The sequence below is a fragment of the Danio aesculapii genome, chromosome 12, assembly GCF_903798145.1.
Source record: "Danio aesculapii chromosome 12, fDanAes4.1, whole genome shotgun sequence".
NCBI classification, from domain to species: Eukaryota; Metazoa; Chordata; class Actinopteri; order Cypriniformes; family Danionidae; genus Danio; species Danio aesculapii.
The window spans coordinates 14,984,837-15,004,814 of NC_079446.1; the positions used below are offsets into that span (position 1 = coordinate 14,984,837).

A 19,978-nucleotide genomic window follows, 5' to 3' on the forward strand; every position below is an offset into this window, starting at 1 on the left:
ACTGTGCCACCCTGGTGTGTTAATTATTAGAGTTAATTTTTGCTATTTTAACATATTACAGTTTACTCTAAAATGTGATTTGTTAAAATATTTTAAATTTGTTAACCAATACAGTGCATCCGAGAAGTATTCATAGCGCTTCACTTTTTCCACATTTTTTAATGTTACAGCCTTGTTCCAAAATGGATTCAATTCATTTATTTCCTCAAAATTATACACACAATACTCCATAATGACAATGTGAAAAAAGATTTTTTGAAATTGTTGCAAATTTAATTTATTAAAAATAAAAAACCTGAAAAAGCCTTTGCTCTATACTATGTTGATGCACCTTTGGCAGTAATTACAGCCTCAAGTCTTTTTGAATATGTACCACAAGCTTGGCACACCTGTCTTTGGGAATTTTTGCCCATTTCTCTTTGCAGTACCTCTCAAGCTCTATCAGGTTGGATGGGACGCGACTGTGTACAGCCAGTTTCAGATCTCTCCAGAGATGTTCCAATAGGATTTAGGTCTGGGCCCTGGCTGGGGCACTCAAGGAATTCACAGAGTTGTGAAGCCACTCCATTGATATTTTGGCGGTGTGATTTGGGTCATTGTCCTGCTGGAAGATAAACCGTCGCCCCAGTCTGAGGTCAAGAGCACTCTGAAGCAGGTTTTCATTCAGGATGTCTCTGTACATTGCTGCATTCATCTTTCCCTCTATCCTGACTAGTCTTCCAGTTCCTGCTGCTGGAAAACATCCCCACAGCATGACGCTGCCACCACCATGCTTCACTGTAGAGATGGTATTAGCCTGGTGATTAGCGGTGCCTGGTTTTCTCCAAACGTAACGCCTGGCATTCACTCCAAAGAGTTCAATTTGAGTCTCATCAGACCAGAGAATTTTGTTTCTTATGGTCTGAGAGTCCTTCAGATACCTTTTGGCAAATTCAAGGCGGGTAGTGGCTTCCGTCTGGCCACTCTACCATACAGGCCTAATTGGTGGATTGCTGCACAGATGGTTTTCCTTCTGTAAGGTTCTCCTCTCTCCACCGAAGAATGCTGGAGCTCAGACAGAGTGACCATAGGGTTATTGATCACCTCCCTGAATAAGGCCCTTTTCCCCCAATCACTTAGCTTAGATGGCTGGCCAGCTCTAGGAAGAGCCCTGGTGGTTCCAAACATCTTCCACTTACGGATGATGGAGGCCATTGTGCTCATTGGAACTTTCAGAGCAGAAGAAATTTTTTGTAAACTTCCCCAGCCTTGTGCCTCGAGACAATCCAGTCTCAGAGGTCTACAATTGCTTTGTCTTGATGCTTGGCTTGTGCTTTGACATGCCCTGTCAACCCTGGGACCTTATATAGACAGGATTATATATAATATATGCAACCATTTTTTACTTGTCTCTCACCAAAAAATTATTGCAAGAGTTAATCTAAATAAATACTCTTTAGAAGCTTAAAAATAGAACAAAAAAGTTACTTTTGTATAGTTCATTATTATAAATTATACATTTATTTAGTGTAATTTTGAATTTGATACACCAATTAACTGTGCTATTTTCATTTAACCCTTACTGTTCAAATTTACTACTCTTCCGTTATGTTTGTGGCTGTTTTTGCCTTGACTTTCACCATAGTGACATTTTTTGATTGCAAAACCATGACAGTCTATAATCATGCATTCTTGATTGTTGGTGGTTTTTCCTATTGGGAAGATGTGTAATATTTCTTTTTTTTACTGTTAATCATCAGTTGGCAGCATTACCCCTTTTGATATGCCTGTGAAAAATGTTTTTGGCTTTTATATGGAGTTCTACAGAGATTTTAACATACTATGTTTACTATGTTTTGAGAGCTAAGCTCCTTATATTGATTTTCTCAGATTTATGAGGCATATCACACGGGTAGCAGTGCGATATGGCTGTATATCGGCACTGGTGGGAGGTTTACGTTGCCTTAGTGTCCCACCAGTGGCGATATACAGCCATATACATATACAGCAGAAACTGCTGCTACTTTACAAAAGCCACTTTAGAGCCAGTATTTGAATGATTCTCCTGCATTATGTAGAGTATTGTAGTGTCTACGTGATGACAAAAATGATTTTAAGATTACAAGGATGAATGGCATGAAATGCCATCAGTCTACAGAGTCTACAGTCTACAAAAAATTTACCTCGAAAAAGCCAAAACAAAGCAATTACTACGAGAGTACTATGGCATAAATACAGCAATATAAAATACAAAAGAGAGAGATTGACTTAGAATGTCACTTACATTCTATAACGATTTGTTCAAGTTTCGCTTTTTTTAAATATATGCTCAGAAAACATTTTTATCTCCCGGTTTATCATGCGGTCTCTGTCACCATCTTGTGGTAGAACAATGCAACGTCAATTTCTTTGCTCATGTTGTGCTAAATAACCACTTTTTTTTTTTTTTATTAAATGTTACTGCAATTTATATGGAATGAATTTATTGATCAATAACATTTAACAAACAACAATATAAAGACAAGTAAAGCAGAAAGAAGAATAACAACCAAAATTCAAAAGAATAACAACCAAGTTTAGCTTTAAGTGAAACTTATCATTGCAGTCAAATCTATTTGCTCTGGAGTAAATAACAGTTGACTGTGATCAAAATATTGCCATTAGATATAGCCTGAACAAGTAACAATTTACAGTAGACTAAAATAAAGATATATTTTATATATATATAAAATATATATAAAGTGTGCAAAGGTGTGCCTCTCTCGCTCGCTCTCTCTCTCTCTCTCTCTCTCTCTCTCTCTCTCTCTCTCTCTCTCTCTCTCTCTCTCTCTCTCTCTCTCTCTCTCTCTCTCTCTCTCTCTCTCTCTCTCTCTCTCTCTCTCTCTCTCTCTCACATAAACTAAACTCCATATAGAAGGCAGAAACTACGTTTTTTTTTTGCACTGCAAGTAACTGATGATCAACTGTAAAAATAAAACTTTTTACCTCTTCCTAACAGGGAAAACCAACCACAATCAAGAATGTATGAGTAAATGGTGTTGTGGCTTTGCAATAAAAAAAGTCATTATAATGGAGGTCAAAAGGGCAAAAAGAGCCATAAACATAAGTAATGTAGTAAATTTGCCCTGAGTGTATTATTGAATTTTTGGATTTTTTTGAATTTTTGTAAAAAAAGCTTTTTTCCTAAATATGTGTCAAAATAAGATTTATTATCAAACATTATTCCATTTGCTGAAACACAGAAAATGTTGTGGCAAAATCACTCCAGAGTGGATAAAAACATCCCCAACAGGCAATGAACCACATTCACAGTCAACAAGTTGCTTTGACGAAAGGCCTAAAAAATTAAGTGTTTGTGTTGTTTTAGATGCTGTGTGTGTGTGTTTCAAAGGATGCTGTTTGTTTGTTTTAGGAAGTGTGTATGCCGGATGTACTGTATGAGGAGGTGATTGAAGTGGAGGAGAGAGTTATTCTCAGACAAGATTACTGTCAGCTTCCCAGAAATGAGCCTAAGCGAATAGTAACAGGTGAACGTCACGTTATCATCTGATCCATATACTTCATTTTTATACGTAGATTCTTTATTTTTTCTGTTAAAGGACTTAACTTTAACCTTAAAGGGATAGTTCACCCAAAACAAAAAATGTATTCACTATTTACAAATTCTTGACTTTCTTCTGTCTGATAAAAAGACAGAAAAGATGAGATTTGAAATAAAGCTGAAATCTGTAACCATTGACAATGACATCCATAGTAAGAAAGATAAATACTATGGTAGTGATTGGTTACAGGTTTTTAGCTTTCTTTAAAATATTTTCTTTTGTGTTCAACAGAAGAAATAAACAGGTAATAACAAGTGAATGGTGAGTAAATGAGTTTTAAATGATGCGTTTTAAGTTTTGTTGAACTACAAATTTAAACAATGAACTTAAATGTATAAGAAAATTTGTATTGAGTTTTATTGTTTTAGTTTTAAGTCAAAACATTATTTTTAGTTCAAAATTAGTAGGTAGTCACTAAACGGACATGATGATGGAAAATAATTTTTTTTTACGTTCTCTTGAAATTTCCCTTCTATTTTTACATTTCCTCACACAATCTATTGAGTTTAGACAAACACTTTAAATTCAATTATGTTTTTTTATTTTGTTTGTAGAACTGCTTTACAATATACACAATTAGAATAGCACATTTTGTTCAGACTTATTATATTTCCATGTGACCAAAATGACCCAAGTGCTTGCATCAAGACCTCTCTTTAAATCCTGTATATTTATTGCATAAATAAAATATTATAACTAATGCGCATTTTAATGAGTTATATTACTATTCAGGATTCAGCTCTCATTCAACTCTTTCATTATATAAAATATGAAATGTAGCTTCTGGGTAATGATTTAATGTCTGTAAATAATTCTTGAGAGCGGTGGCCTTTTTATTATGTGTGTTTATCTTTTTGGATATTGCAACTATTTCTTAATAGAGTACAAAATTACTCTCAGTTTAACACTTAATATAATAATATAATTCAAAATGCACATCAACAATTTAATGAAAGGAATTGCATTTAAATGCTGGCCTGTACATACAGATTATCTATTTTAAATAACAAATGTGGTCTTTTTATTTTATGTTTTAAAAATATTTTATTTATAAGTTTTTGGTGTGCAAAAACAAAGCTAACTAAAATAAAAGCAGAACTAAAATAAATAAATAAACCAAGCACCAGTCCATCCAAACATGCTCCATATAGAGTAAATAAGTAATATACACCATTAAGTTTTACTCAATCAAACTCAAAACATTGAAAATGGACCGGAAAAGAAAGAGTCAAATTGTCCATGAATCACAAGTGCCCTACTTTTAACTCTTAAAAAGATAAGCAAGGAAGAGGCTCCAGATTTTTTCAAACTTTTTAGAAGCATCTGCCCTAGCAAAATGAATTCTTTCAAGCTTAAGAACAGCAACCATTTCAGTCAGCCTTTTATGAAAATAGGTGGTGAAGTGGACCTACAATCCATCAAGATCACCCTTTTAGCCACCACCACACCAAACATAATAGACATTTGCTGATTATGTGACCATGCTAACACAAGATCAGAGCATCCAAAGAGGGCTAATTCAATATCTGGACTAATGTTTTCTCCTAAAACATTTTAATAAAACTGCAAAATATTTTTCCAAAACTCAGACATCTCAGTGCAAAACCTAAATGTATGAGCATACGTTCCCTCTGAGCTCTTGCATCTGTCACATAACGGGAAAACTGAAGGGAAAATTTTGTTAGTTAGAAAACTAGAAAGTTAGAAAGTTTAGTTTTGATATAATGTAGCCTATGTACTACTTTAAACTGTATGAGTTGTAATCTTACATTGATAGAACAGTTATGAATTCACTTTAGCCTCTCTTCCCAGGTATCATTTGAAATGTTAATTTCTACATTCTATTCCCATGCCAATTTATGGTGATCAGAAGACACAGCAAATTGGCAGACAAACAGAAACAAGTGCGTCACCAAATGTTTAGCCATGATTGTATATATTGTGGTCCTCTTTTTAATAGGCTATCACTTTAAAAATGTATTAGAATACTTTGAACCACTTTATAGTGAATGCACATGGTTGTACTTTGCAATCGCCACAAGACATAAAGTGAACATGAAGTGTTTGTCCGAGTTCAACAGATTTTGCGAGCAAATGTGAGATTTCCGAAATAGATTCCTTTCCCTTTCTGTATTTTTTTTCATGACCATGTCTCTTTAGGAGCTCTGTAAAATAGCAATAACAAGCTGCAAAAAAGTACAGTCTATGATAAAAATGCTGCATCAACACACTTTTGAACAGGCCTGGATTTGGCTGTTGGTTTTTGTGTTTGGGTTCACTCAGACTAAACTGAACTCAACCTAGACTGAAAAAAACACACAAATGTGCCATTTTGATAAATCAAGCTTAATTAAAATCCAAGATGAAAACTACCTTGTTGTATTATTATATTGTTTTTTTTTATTATTCAATTTTGACACTTTTGTTATCCAGCAATGTTTAAACTTTACAGTAATTTTATTTTTTAGATAAGATAGCAGAGATTTGTTGTTTATGGTACTGAACCTTAAATTGTCATTTATCAGGGATTTACAAAACAAAAGGGGTGCTTTGAAATCCCTTATACAGTTGAAGTCAGAATTATTAGCCCCCCTGAATTATTAGCCCCCCTGTTTATTTTTCTCCCAATTTCTGTTAAAAGGAGAGAACATTTTTTCAACACATTTCTAAACATAATAGTTTTAATAACTCATTTCTATTAACTCATTTATTTTTGCCATGATGACAGTACATAATATTTTTCTACATATTTTTCAAGTGGAGTGTCAGAATTGTTTGTTAGATAATAGGGCTAATTATTCAGGGGGACTAATAATTCTGTCTTCAACTGTATATACTAAAGAGAAGAAAGTGAATAAATTTCATAATGCAATACATTTTTGTTTATTTTTTACCAAACCCTATCCATATGTAAAAATAAGCGAGTAGAAGGAAATGAGTAACATTCTTTCTTTGGGGTCCAGAACTGCATTAATCAACTCCAAGATGAGTAAATATTGACGTAATTTTTATTATACTATCTTTTGAGTGAACTATCCCTACAATTACACTCATTCAAAAACTGTCCCATTGCAAGATTACTACAAAGCTCATTTACTTCTTGATATGCTAAAGGCAATAAAATGGCCATTTTAAATTTATATTGTAATTCTCAAAGGAAAAAAAAAACGAGTTTGAAGTGTCAAAGTTCTTTTATGGTGTAGGAAACATTTTTTAATATTGTAGATGTCACATGAAACTAGTTTCATTGCAGTATATGTTCTCAGAAAAGCATTAGTAACATCAGTTTCATAATATCCATCACAGATTCTCTGTTTCTCTGTCAGGCAGCACTGGTGAAAGTCTGGAGGTGTGGCGTGAGTTGGACCTCCAACGTGTAGAGCAGGATTTGAGACGTGTGCAATCCAAAGGCATCAGAAGTCTAGCAGTGCTACTACTGCATTCTTACACGTGTGTATAGAGAATTATATTCATTTTAAGTATTTATAACGTATAACATATATATATATATATATATATATATATATATATATATATATATATTCTTGATTCTGTTGGGTGAGTTTTTTTAATGCATTGAGCAGTCTGATATTTCTTAATAACAAACATAATGCATCGGAACTGCTCACCTGGTTAATTGAAAGCTACTTTTACATATCTTCACTTTTTAGCACTTATAGGGCCCTATCATACACTCGCCGCCATAAGGCGCACGTCGCGTTTGCCGTAATGTGTTGCTATTTTGAGACCAGAGCAACCCTAATTTTCATGTTTTGCATCACATTGTTTGAAATAAATAGTTTGAAGCACTGAAATAGACCAGCTGAAAGCAGGTCTAAAGTTCAGCGCAGAGCGTGTTAGTTGTGCACCTTAAATGCTTATACATTGCTTAATACAAACAGGATGTACAGCAATACACAGATATTTTTACCAATGAAAAAGAATTAAAGGATTAAAATATTACAAAAATTATTACTTTCTACATAAATATAAAATCCACTACCTGCTTTTTCAGTTTATTCATGAAAACTTGCTTCTCAATAATGTTATTATTATTAGCAGTATTATTTATTATATGCATACTTATATTTGTTTTATTAAAAACAAGCTTAGATTTGTTCACCTGTCAGGTTTTGTACCATATGGGGCATAAGAATAAGACTTGTGTTTAAATGTAGCTCACTGCAGATGGTAAATTAAACTGTTTTCTCGCTAGTGAAGCATTCAGTTTTTCCACTTACAAAGTCCGCCATGTAAATAGCAAATGTGCCATGGCGCAATGCAACTGACTCTTAAAGGGAATTAGAGATGAGACTCTGATTGGTTTATTTTCAAACCACACCCATAACTCAGTAAGAGAATCAGCACAACCTTGTTAGACCATGCAGCAGGGCGCAGAGTGTATTTTTCCATCCTTAAAATAGCAAAAGTGGATTTGGACATGCCATTATTGCTTTTGCGCCATGCGCTTTAGACTTTGTGCCTAGATTGTTAAAATAGAGCCCATAAGCTTAAGCAGGTCGCACACCGGAAGCGCCGCTCTGCGCCGCGACACGGCGCGCACATGACAGTTAAAAGTATCACACACCAGACGCGGACATTCGCATGATATTTAACATGAAACTAATCAGATTCATTACGGCGTTTGCCGTAATGTGTTGCTATTTTGAGACCAGAGCAACCCTAATTTTCATGTTTTGCACCACATTGTTTGAAATAAATAGTTTGAAGCACTGAAATAGACCAGCTGAAAGCAGGTCTAAAGTTCAGCGCAGAGGGTGTTAGTTGTGCACCTTAAACGCTTATAGATTGCTTAATACAAACAGGATGTACAGCAATACACAGATATTTTTACCAATGAAAAAGAATTAAAGGATTAAAATATTACAAAAATTATTACTTTCTACATAAATATAAAATCCACTACCTCCTTTTTCAGTTTATTCATGAAAACTTGCTTCTCTATAATGTTATTATTATTAGCAGTATTATTTATTATATGCATACTTATATTTGTTTTATTAAAAACAAGCTTAGATTTGTTCACCTGTCAGGTTTTGTACCATATTGGGCATAAGAATAAGACTTGTGTTTGAATGTAGCTCACTGCAGATGGTAAATTAAACTGTTTTCTCGCTAGTGAAGCATTCAGTTTTTCCACTTACAAAGTCCGCCATGTATATAGCAAATGTGCCATGGCACAATGCAGCTGACTCTTAAAGGGAATTAGAGATGAGCCTCTGATTGGTTTATTCTCAAACCACACCCATAACTCAGTAAGAGAATAAGCACAACCTTGTTAGACCATGCAGCAGGGCGCAGAGTGTATTTTTCCATCCTTAAAATAGCAAAAGTGGATTTGAACATGCCATTATTGCTTTTGCGCCATGCGCTTTAGACTTTGTGCCTAGATTGTTAAAATAGAGCCCATAGGCTTAAGCAGGTCGCACACCGGAAGCGCCGCTCTGCGCCGCGACACGGCGCGCACATGACAGTTAAAAGTATCACACACCAGAGGCGGACATTCGCATGATATTTAACATGAAACTAATCAGATGGCGCTCTGTGGCGTGGCAGAGAAATGAACAGTGTCCTGAGACGTGGCTGGGCGCCGCGTAAAGCCGCCGACTTGCGGCGCCGGTGTGTGTACCCTGATAGAAACCTATGTTTAGAATTCTGAAATGTATGGTGCTGCGTGGCGCTTTTGGTGTGCGTCCTGCTTTAGTGTATCATTTACAAACACAACTGGTGTCATCTTGCATCCCATTTGTGGTTTTTCTAGTAGTAGTAGTAGAAGTATTTATCTATACAATTGTAAATAAAATCAGAAGATATGGTCATGAAATAAGAAATATTCATGGTCTGCCAACTGTTGAGATTTTTAAGAGATTGTTGAACTGAAAAAGTGCGTTTCAACAGTAGTGGCATGGACATCAGTATGCATTCACAAATAAAAATCCCCAAAAAAACATGGCCATACATCATCAGACAAAACTGAATTCACAATATACAGTTAAAGACAAAATTATTAGCCCTCCTGTGAAATTTAAGTTCTTTTTCTGATATTTCCCAAGTTATGTTTAACAGATCACAGACAATTTTCACAGTATTACCTATTACATTTTTTCTTCTGGAAAAAGTCTTATTTCTTAGTTTGGCTGGAATATAATAAAATATTTTAAAATATTTAAAAACTGCTAAGGTGAATATATATTTTTTCGAAATGGCTACAGAACAAACCACTGTAGTCAAATGACTAGCCAAATTAACCTAACTTGCTTAGTTAACCATTTAATCTACAAAAAAACATATGACTTTTTTATTTTTGGGGGAACAATTTTAAGTAGAATTTTTAGAGTACTATTTCCTTCTCTAATTCTCTAAAAAGAATTTCCATGTATTGTTTTGACAGGAAACAACATTTTGTTAATGTTAAAATCATATTATACATGAACATGCTGTTAGTGTAGCATAATATGTTATTGATTAACATATAGATAGCAAAAGATAAACTGATAGCAAAAGTAATAGGTGATGTATACAGTGATGTACCATATACGGTAATCACCGCATCACTGTATACATAACCCATTACTTTTACTGTACTTATAAAGTGTCCAAAAGTTAACAAACTAATTTAAAAAGTACTTTTACCAGTGGTGGTGTGAATTTATTTTCTTCTCCAGAAAATGTTTCATTATAGCTGACGTCTAATAAAAAAAATCATTAAGTGTAAATATAACTACACTGGAGAAGTTGTGTATAATAAACCCTATATTTTAATTCCACTGTTGGTCCCACTTTATATTAGCTGTCTTCTTTTAACTGCTTTGTACTTTTTCTAAAAAAGTTTACAAAATAAATCCATTGTATCAGATTATTCATTTAAATAGTAGTTGTAAAAATAGTAGATTTGTCAAGTAAGAGTGGTAATAATGGTCCAAAGTAGTAAATGTACTGAGCACCATTTAGTTGGTGTGTAGATGAAATATATCAGTCACTGAAATATTTAAAGCATATTCTGATGCATCAAATTATTTTGATTGAAATCATATTTCTCATTGTTGATGGCATGTGTTTCAGATGGGCTGCTCACGAGAAGGCTGTGGGGTCTTTGGCCAAGCGTCTTGGTTTTGCTCAAGTGTCCCTTTCTAGCGAGGTGATGCCCATGGTGCGAGCAGTGCCCCGTGGGTACACAGTTTGTGCCGATGCCTACCTCACACCAAAAATACACCTGTACCTGACTGAATTCACTGCAGGCTTTAAAGGAGGCTTGAAGGTATGTCTGTGTGGTTTGTTTAATCAAGCATATACAGTTGAAGTCAGAATTATTAGCCCCCCTGGATTATTAGCCTCCTGTTTATTTTTTCCCCCAATTTCTGTTTAACAGGGAGAAGATTTTTTTCAACACATTTCTAAACATAATAGTTTTAATAACTCATTTCTAATAGCTGATTTATTTTTCAAGACACTTCAATTGACATTTAAAGGCTTAAATAAGTTAATTAGGTTAACTAGGCAGGTTAGGGTAATTAGGCAAGTTATTGCATAACGATAGTTTGTTCTGTAGACTGTCGAAAAAAAATATAGCTTAAAAGGGCTAATAATTTTGACCTTAAAATGTTTTTTAAAAAATTATAAACTGCTTCTATTTTAGCCAAAAAAATAAATAAATAAAAAATAAAACTTTCTTCAGAAGAAAAAATATTATCATACATACTGTGAAAATTTCCTTACTCTGTTAAACATCATTTGGGAAATATTTTAAATATTAATAATTCTGACTTCAACTGTGTATCCTCCCCTAAAAAAAATGTAAATTCCGTCAATAATAACTCATCTTCAAAACACAAATAAAGATATTTTATATGAAATCCGAGAGCTCTCTGATCCTCCATAGACAGCAGTGGTCCTGACTCATTCAAAGTCCAGAAAGGTAGAAAGAACATATTCAAAACAATCCATATTATGAAGCTACAATAATGATTATGTGCACACATAAAACAAAAATAACAAACTATTTAACTGTTTCTACTCCTCAGTGTACACACTGTGTATAGTGCACAGATGTATACCCTGGATGCCCATGTGTGACTTCCTCTATTTCAAACAAAGCACATGCGCATCAAATATATACATCAGCAGAACACAATGAGCACAATGCTTTTGGAAACACACGCCCTATACTGACACTGAGGAGAAGAAACTGTTGAATAAAGTTGGCATTTTTGTACCGTGATAATATCCTGACCGAACCACTGAAGATTGACTGTGATTTTTCTGGACTTCAACATCTTTAAACATTGCCATCTATGAAGGATTAGCGAGCTCTGATTTCATTTTAAATACAGCGGGTAAAATTGAAGTATTGAACATGTCATTTTTTTCTGGGAATAATATTTCTAAAGGAGCTGTTGACATGAAATTGAACCATATTTTGGTAAAAACCAAAACAATACAAACATAAAAATACAAACAAACAAAAAAATCTGAAAATTTAGCTATGTATAATAACAATGAAACAATGAAAAAGGGCCCTCTGCACCTACTGGTAGGCTCAGAAGGATGTTATCATCCATCCACATGGTTCATCGGCCATAGATCACATATGGCTGCTGCCGGAGGTTAAAGAAAATTATTTATATTATTTATTAAATTTCCCATTAATTGTATTTTATTAACGTCTACCCCTACCACAACCCTAAACCCAACCTACATAGTAATGTAAAAACAGATCTGGATCTGGAGTCTTCTCTATTAGTATAGCTGATTAACCATGTGGATGGATGATAACAACCTTCTGAGCCTACCAGTAGCTGATAACAGAGATGGGAAGTAGCAAAGTACAAATACTTTGTTGCTGTACTTAAGTAGATTTTTCTGGTATCAGTACTTTATTCCACAACTTATTTTACTGACAACTTTTTACTTTTATTTTTACATTTTTTTACACAAATATCTGTACTTTCTATTCCTTACATTTTTAATTGAGCTCGTTACTTTCGTTTTTTATGTGTTTGGTTACGTGATTTATATTATTTCTTGTCATCGTGCAATTTGATGCAGTCAATTTATTTTCGTCATTTCGCACCTGCGTGCTGCTGTCATGCACCGTTCGTAGGGTAGCTTATGAAGATTACTACGAGAAAGGCAAAGATGATTTGCAGTCAAATACAATAAGTATTTATTTAAACAAAAGAAAATATATTTTCAATATATTCAATAAAAAACATTTAAATATAAAATTTTAAAAAACGGATATTTACCTACCTAGTGAAACAATTAACTAAAACATGTAGTAGTAATGGGTACTTTTTACTTAAGTACATATTTCAGGCTTTACTATTTTACTTTTACTTGTGTACTAAAGTGTAATCAGTACTTCAATTTTTACCAGAGTCTTTTTAAACATGAGTATATGTACTTCTTCTTCAGTAAAGGATGTGTGTACTTTTGCCATCTCTGGCTGATAACCACTGAAATGGGCTGACGCCTATTTAACTGAGTGAAAACTTTCGAAGCGGGTGTTTTAGATCATTGTCTTGCTGAAATGTTCACCCTTGTTTTATCTTCATCATCCTGATAATGTAAATGTTGGACTGAAGCAGCTGATATTAATTTACAATAACAAAAGGCAGAGAGTTGCTGAATCACTTCTTAGAGATTTCAGGTGCTGTCTGAGCATTCACTGCCTTTCGACACCTCCCTTTCTTTATGTGTTCAATACTTTTTCCCTGCATCATTTTATTTTATTATGCATGACTTAATTTGTAAACTATTTAGATTTGTTTTTTGGTTTTGGTTCCACTCTCTCTCTCTCTTTTAGGGTGTAGATGTGTTATTCATGCAGTCAGATGGTGGGCTGACACCAATGGAACGGTTCTGTGGCTCTCGGGCAGTGCTCTCTGGTCCTGCTGGAGGAGTTGTGGGCTATGCCGTTACATGTTATAAATCTACAGAAAAGAAACCGGTCATTGGTTTTGACATGGGAGGTGGGTAAATGCTTTACTGAAGGTTAAAAGCTGTCACATGATGTTGCCAAAAAGAACAAAGGTTAAATGTTAAAAAACAGTATTTTCCACATACTGTACATTATTGTTGTTCACCTCTGTTCTGCCTTTTTGTAACATGATGATTTTTACAGAGCTCATTCTGTGAAATGCTGTGTTTACTGGTACACACAAACAGCTTGCAGCACTTCAGAGATAAAAGGCTTAAATGAACAGAGATGGGAAGTAACAGAGTACAAATACGTCATTACTGTACTTAAGTAGATTTTTCTGATATCAGTACTTTACTCCACTATTTATTTTTTTGACAAATTTTTACTTTTACTTATTACGTTTTACACAAATATCTGTACATTCTACTCCTTAATTTTCTAAATGACGATCGTTACTTTCGTTTTCATGTGTTTGGTGGCATGATCCAGTGGTGCCTGCAGCTGTACAGCTGTACGCACTGTGGGTACCTACCATGAGAGGGCTGTTAGAGGGTTGTTTTTTATTTATTAATTAATTTCAATTAATTATTAAACAGTATACGCTACGATATATTGACAAAGCAAGAAAGAATGAGAAAAAATAAAGGTGTGCGTTTGTGTGTTTTAAAGTGTGTATGTACTTGTATGGTGGGAGATGGGTAAAAAAATCTATTTTCTTTAGTTTTGCTGGCAGTTATTCCGCAAACTAAAAATTACAATTCAGATAGCTATTGTTTAAAAGAAGGTTCAAAATGAGTAAACGCTCTTTAAAACAGATAAACTTAATTGAGACATTTGCCATAAGGCCTAAAACTAATGAGACAAATAATGATCCCCCGCACGGGGTGGAGACCACAGTCTCATCAGCGCCTGAGCCAGGGAAACTGTCTCTTTCATCAGACAGATCAGATACAGCTGCTGCGCACCCTCCTCGCCTGTAATGGCTACCATTCAAGGCTATTTTATCTAGAAGATAACTGACCAAGAAAAATATTTAAATAAAGAGACAAACTATACACGAAATTTGTTTTAAAAATATATTTTTTTCCAAGAAAAATATATGAATTATTTTTTTGTTTGTGACCTGCCACTACTCAACTTTGCGGGTGGATGATTTTTGGTCAGTGGAAAGTAAGGATTTAATTAATGTTTCAGTAATTGTATTGTACCACAATCTTCTGTCAAATATTTGCAATTTTTTTAATATGTTTTTAATATGAGCGTCTGATTTTTCCTTGGAGCTGATGTGCTTTTATTACATTTAGATTTCAACGAAATATTAAAATTAAAAAGGAAACATTATATTGTAATGAATGCCCTTAAATAATATAGCCTTTGACAGTAAGCATCAGTGTTTCTTGCTCTTGTTTAGTGCTCTTTCCGTAAAGATTTGTACATTTAGTATTAAAACAATCAAATATTTTATAAAAACTTTATGCATTGAGATTTCCATTATTTCCGATGTTCCTAATACAAAATTAATTTTATTTCTCCAAGTTAATTTATATTAATGGATTAATAGGATGTGAGGTCTATCTCACTCACTATCCTTCAGCTTAGTCCATGATTTTTCAGGGGTCGCCACAGCGGAATGAACTGCCAACTATTTCAGTATGTATTCACTAAATTCTACTATATTCAATATTTCTATATGTTTTACACAGCGGATGCCCTTCCAGCCACAACTCAGTACTGGGAAACTCCCATGCACTCTCACATTTACACAAACACTTATACACTACTGCCAATTCATTTACCTATTTACCCATACCGCATGTCTTTGGACTGTGGGTGAAGCCGAATAGTTACCTATTGAAACTAAAACACATAATACTTAGTAATCAGTACTGTCTACTTAAGTACATTTTTCAGGCTGTATTTTTTTACTTTTACTTGAGTACAAATGTATAATCAGTACTTCGACTTTTACCAGAGTCATTCTAAACATGAGTATCTGTAAACATACTTTGCACACTCTAATAGTGTTCAAAAGTTCTTTTCACAAAATTCTTTTCTCAAAAGCCAATCATTTTCACTATGAAACAGGTGCAAAATGAATAATCAAATCACTTAAAATGGGAAATGATGCATGTACCCTCAATTATTTGTGCTATTTTAAAGATAAAATCTCATTGTGAACATTATGTATTAGAGATTTGAATTAATATACTTTCAATTAAGGGACATCAATCCTTTAGATCTGTATATAGGACATATTTCAACATACCTTTTTAGGAGTTTTATGTAATATCTTGCCAACACTGTCCTCAAATCATATTATTTATGTTGTTCATGTTGGTCATGTAGTGAAGAAGGTATCTTAGGTCAGAAAAATTTACATTTAAGACTACTTCACACTACAGGATTTTAAGCCTGACTTGAGCCCGATTTGGAAGTTAACGAGCTCGCCGACAGATTGTGCTCGGTGCTCGACAGTCCTCATGTGTGAACTACTGAAAAACGCATCAAAGAGGCTCGCTGAAGCGTCTCCGACACCTCGCAGACAGAAATCTAATATCTAGCATGCTGAATATTCCAGAGCAGTCGGCTGACTCGACCCCACGTGTGGTCAGATGTAGCGACGAGCTGCAGCCAATGAGAAAGCATATCAACATGAGCTGAATGGCTGTGTGCTCAGGAGCTCAACAGAAACGTCTGTGATTGGCCAGAATGGGCATTGATGCACTCGCTTCATTCTGTATTACTACTAGAGTAGGCTATATTAACAGTGGAACTAAAATTCTGTAACTATTAGAATGACCATACTGGTCATTCTGACTGTTCTCATGTAAGATGTCATATTGTCACATCATATTTACATTCAAAACTTCTATTGAGATGTTAAAATTAAGCTCTGAATGTCTGTCATTATATTTTATGACATCATTATGACATCATTATCTAAGATATTATCTTTTTGGTAATACAACCTATAAATATGTAGTTAAGATACTATAACATGCAAAGGTCTGGGCCTAACTTCCATTTTTACTTTCAAACAGGAGCTATATCAGAATATGCTGTTTTGAAAAATATATCTGAAGTAAATTTATGTTTTTGCTATCAGAAAGTTATGTTTATGTTAGCAGGAAGTTGCTTGGCAAAAAATGCACGCATATTTAAAGTCACAGCAAAAAGTTACAAACATGCATGGAGTTATTTTTTACCAATATGGTAATTAAACCTAGAAATGCTCAGTTTTTACTTTTTGTAATAATAAAAAAACTATGTTAGAAAGAAATACGGCGATGCGGTGGGTTTCCTCCGGGTGCTCTGGTTTCCCCCACAGTCCAAAGACATGCAGGTGGATTGGGTGAGCTAAATTGTCCATAGTGTATGAGTGTGAGAGAGTGTGTATGGATGTTTCCCAGAGATAGGCTTTAAACCTTTTCATAGGCTTTAAGCAAATTGACTGTACTGGGCATCCGCTGCGTAAAAACATATGCTAGATAAGTTGGTGGTTCATTCCGCTGTGGCGATCCCAGATGAATAAAGGGACTAAGCCGAAAAGAAAATGAATGAATGATGAAAGAAATACACTGGTATTTAGGAAACGTCAGGGTGTTATAGATATGTCAGATTTATTTCGAAGAGTTATTAAATTACAAAAATGTAAAACTCTCTGTGTTTCTATCCACTTTAACCTTGCAGATGAGCAATCTGCTCAGCTGTTTGACGGTTTTAAAAATGCTTCCTTGAAAGCTTGAAACGCTGTCAGTGATGTAATCAGCTCACAAGCAGCCAATAGTGTTTAGCTTTTTCTGGTGACAACTCCCTCAAAATTTCATTGGTTGTGGTTTAATAGCTTGACTGAGCTGTTGGCGAACAAGTTGTTGTCAAATCATGTATTGTGGATCACTTACGTATTGTCGCGTAGTGTGACCACCACAGCGATTAAAAGACACAAAATCAAGTCATATAGTGTGAACAGCACAGCGATCTGCCGATGTTTAAAATCTTGTAGGGTGAACTAGGCTTTATGCAAATTGACTGTACTGTCGATTGACTTGTTTGCAGGGACATCTACAGATGTGAGCCGATACGCTGGACAGTATGAACATGTGTTTGAAGCAACAATTGCTGGCATTACTCTGCAGGCGCCGCAGCTCGATATCAACACTGTAGCAGCAGGCGGAGGCTCTCGACTGTTTTTCCGGTAATTAACATATTATGTATTTATTATCATTTATTGATTTGTAAGGGTCTATGTTTTTATATTTATGTACACTGAACATCGAGAAAGAATTTTTTTTTTATATTTATCATGTAAAATTGTTCCTGTAAAATATTACTAAGAAACAAGTAAACTCACCTATTTTATACTTCATTAGAGTAAATAAATTCTCAAGCATTGGTAATAATAGAAAAGTATCACATTTAAGCGAATATGCAGGTTTAGTGATACAGTATATATTAGGGATGCACAATATGAAAAAAAAAATCTATATAAAATGCTGCGCTGACTTCTGGGACTGCTCAAGTCTGCATCCATGCGTCCTCGATATAAAGAACACATCCGGGAAGTTTCACGCGTTTTCCGTTCTTGCGGTCTTGAGAGTTGGAACTGAATTTTGGCTGTTGATGATGACATTACATGAGTAACACGAGGATGCAAGATCGCTAAAGAACGCATATTGAGAAACAGCCATGGTCAAAACGATCTGCTGCAGTTCAAACTGAGCAACAGAATGGGGAAGAAAGGTGATTTAAGTTACTTTAAACGTGGCATGGTTGTTGGTGCCAGCCGGGCTGGTTTGAGTATTTCAGAAACTGCTGATCTACTGGGATTTTCATGCACAACCATCTCTAGGGTTTACAGAGAATGGTCCAAAAAAGAGAAAATATCCAGTGAGTGGCAGTTCTGTGGGCGCAAATGCCTTGTTGATACCAGAGGTCAGAGGAGTATGGCCAGACTGGTTAAAACTGATAGAAAGGCAACAGTAACTTAAATAACCACTCATTACAACTAAGGTATGCAGAAGAGCATCTCTGAATGCACAACATGTCAAACCTTGAGGCGGATGGGCTACAGCAGCGGAAGACCACACTGGGTGCCACTCCTGTCAGCTAAAAACAGGTAACTGAGGCTACAATTTGCTCACCAAAATTGGACAATGGAAGATTGTAAAAACGTTGCCTGTATGATGAGTGTAGATTTCTACTGGGACATTCTGATGGTAGGGTCAGAATTTGGCATCAACAAGATGAAAGCACGGATTCATCCTGATTTGTATCAACAGTTCAGGCTGCTGATGGTTGCGTAATGGTGTGGGTGGGGGATATTTTCTTGGCACACTTTAGGCCTATTAGTTCCAATTGAGCATCGTGTCAATGCCACAGCCTACCTGAGTTTCATCCCTTTATGACCACAGTGTACCCATCTTCTGACGTCTACTTACAGCAGCATAACATGCCATGTCATAAAGCGTGAATCATCTCAGACTGGTTTCCTGAACATGACAATGAGTTAACTGTACTCAAATGGCCTCCACAGTCACTAGATCTCAATTTAATAGAGCACCTTTGGGATGTGGTGAAACGGGAGATTCGCATAATGGATGTGCAGCTGACAAATCATGTCAATAAGGACCAAAATCTCTGAGGAATATTTCCAGTGCTATATTGAATTTATTCATGTTGAATTCATTCAATCATCATCAAGCTTAATATTTTCAAGTGTATCTTTAAAAATATAGTGCATTCTCAAAATTATGGCATAGTTGGAATTTTGCAGAAAATATATATAACATAAATAATAATAAAAAATGTACAATTATTTTTTTATCAGTTTGTTATTTAAAAGAATTAATTGTAGAATCTTATAGATCAACAATATATGTACCTGTAGATATAAACTATTGCTGCTTCCAAAATGGCACACTATGCACTTATGCACTATGTACTTATGCACTTACACACTCAACAGCATAGTATATGAATGTAGTGTCATCCCAAATGGAATGCAGGAACGTTTTTTTTTAATGATTTGAACTTTTTATTGATTTTTCTTATTTCAAAAACTGTAGATGAATATCAAATACAGAGCATTAACATAAAATCAGATCAATACAAAATAAATAAATACAATAAATAAATAACATTATATAAATTGCGTAAGTAAACCAAACCAGAACATATGCAAGGAAAAAAAAGGAAAGAAAAATTTTAAAAAGGAAAAAAAAAAGGGGGGGGGGGGGTTGCTAATATCATAACCTTAATTATTATTTTGTCTCGTTACATGTTTGCTAACATTGTGGGTTGCAGAAATTTAGAAATTTTCCCCATTTATCAAAATAAATTTCAGTTCTTCCATGTAAACTGTAGGAGAGTTTTTCATAAGCTGCAACTCGTCCTAATTATGAGATCCACTCAAAGATTGGAGGTCTACTGGAAGATTTTTAGTTTTTAACAATCA

General features: G+C 34.7%; 1 protein-coding gene across 1 annotated transcript in view; it reads left to right on the top strand.

Moving 5' to 3' along the window:
- The window catches only part of oplah (5-oxoprolinase, ATP-hydrolysing), an 83,712-nt gene that overhangs the window by 17,523 nt on the left and 46,211 nt on the right, over positions 1 to 19,978 (top strand). The window contains exons 4-8 of the mRNA XM_056469375.1: positions 3,392 to 3,506; positions 6,908 to 7,031; positions 10,665 to 10,860; positions 13,408 to 13,573; positions 17,581 to 17,719. Coding sequence (XP_056325350.1) covers positions 3,392 to 3,506; positions 6,908 to 7,031; positions 10,665 to 10,860; positions 13,408 to 13,573; positions 17,581 to 17,719 — 740 coding nt within the window. The remainder of the gene's footprint in view (positions 1 to 3,391; positions 3,507 to 6,907; positions 7,032 to 10,664; positions 10,861 to 13,407; positions 13,574 to 17,580; positions 17,720 to 19,978) is intronic.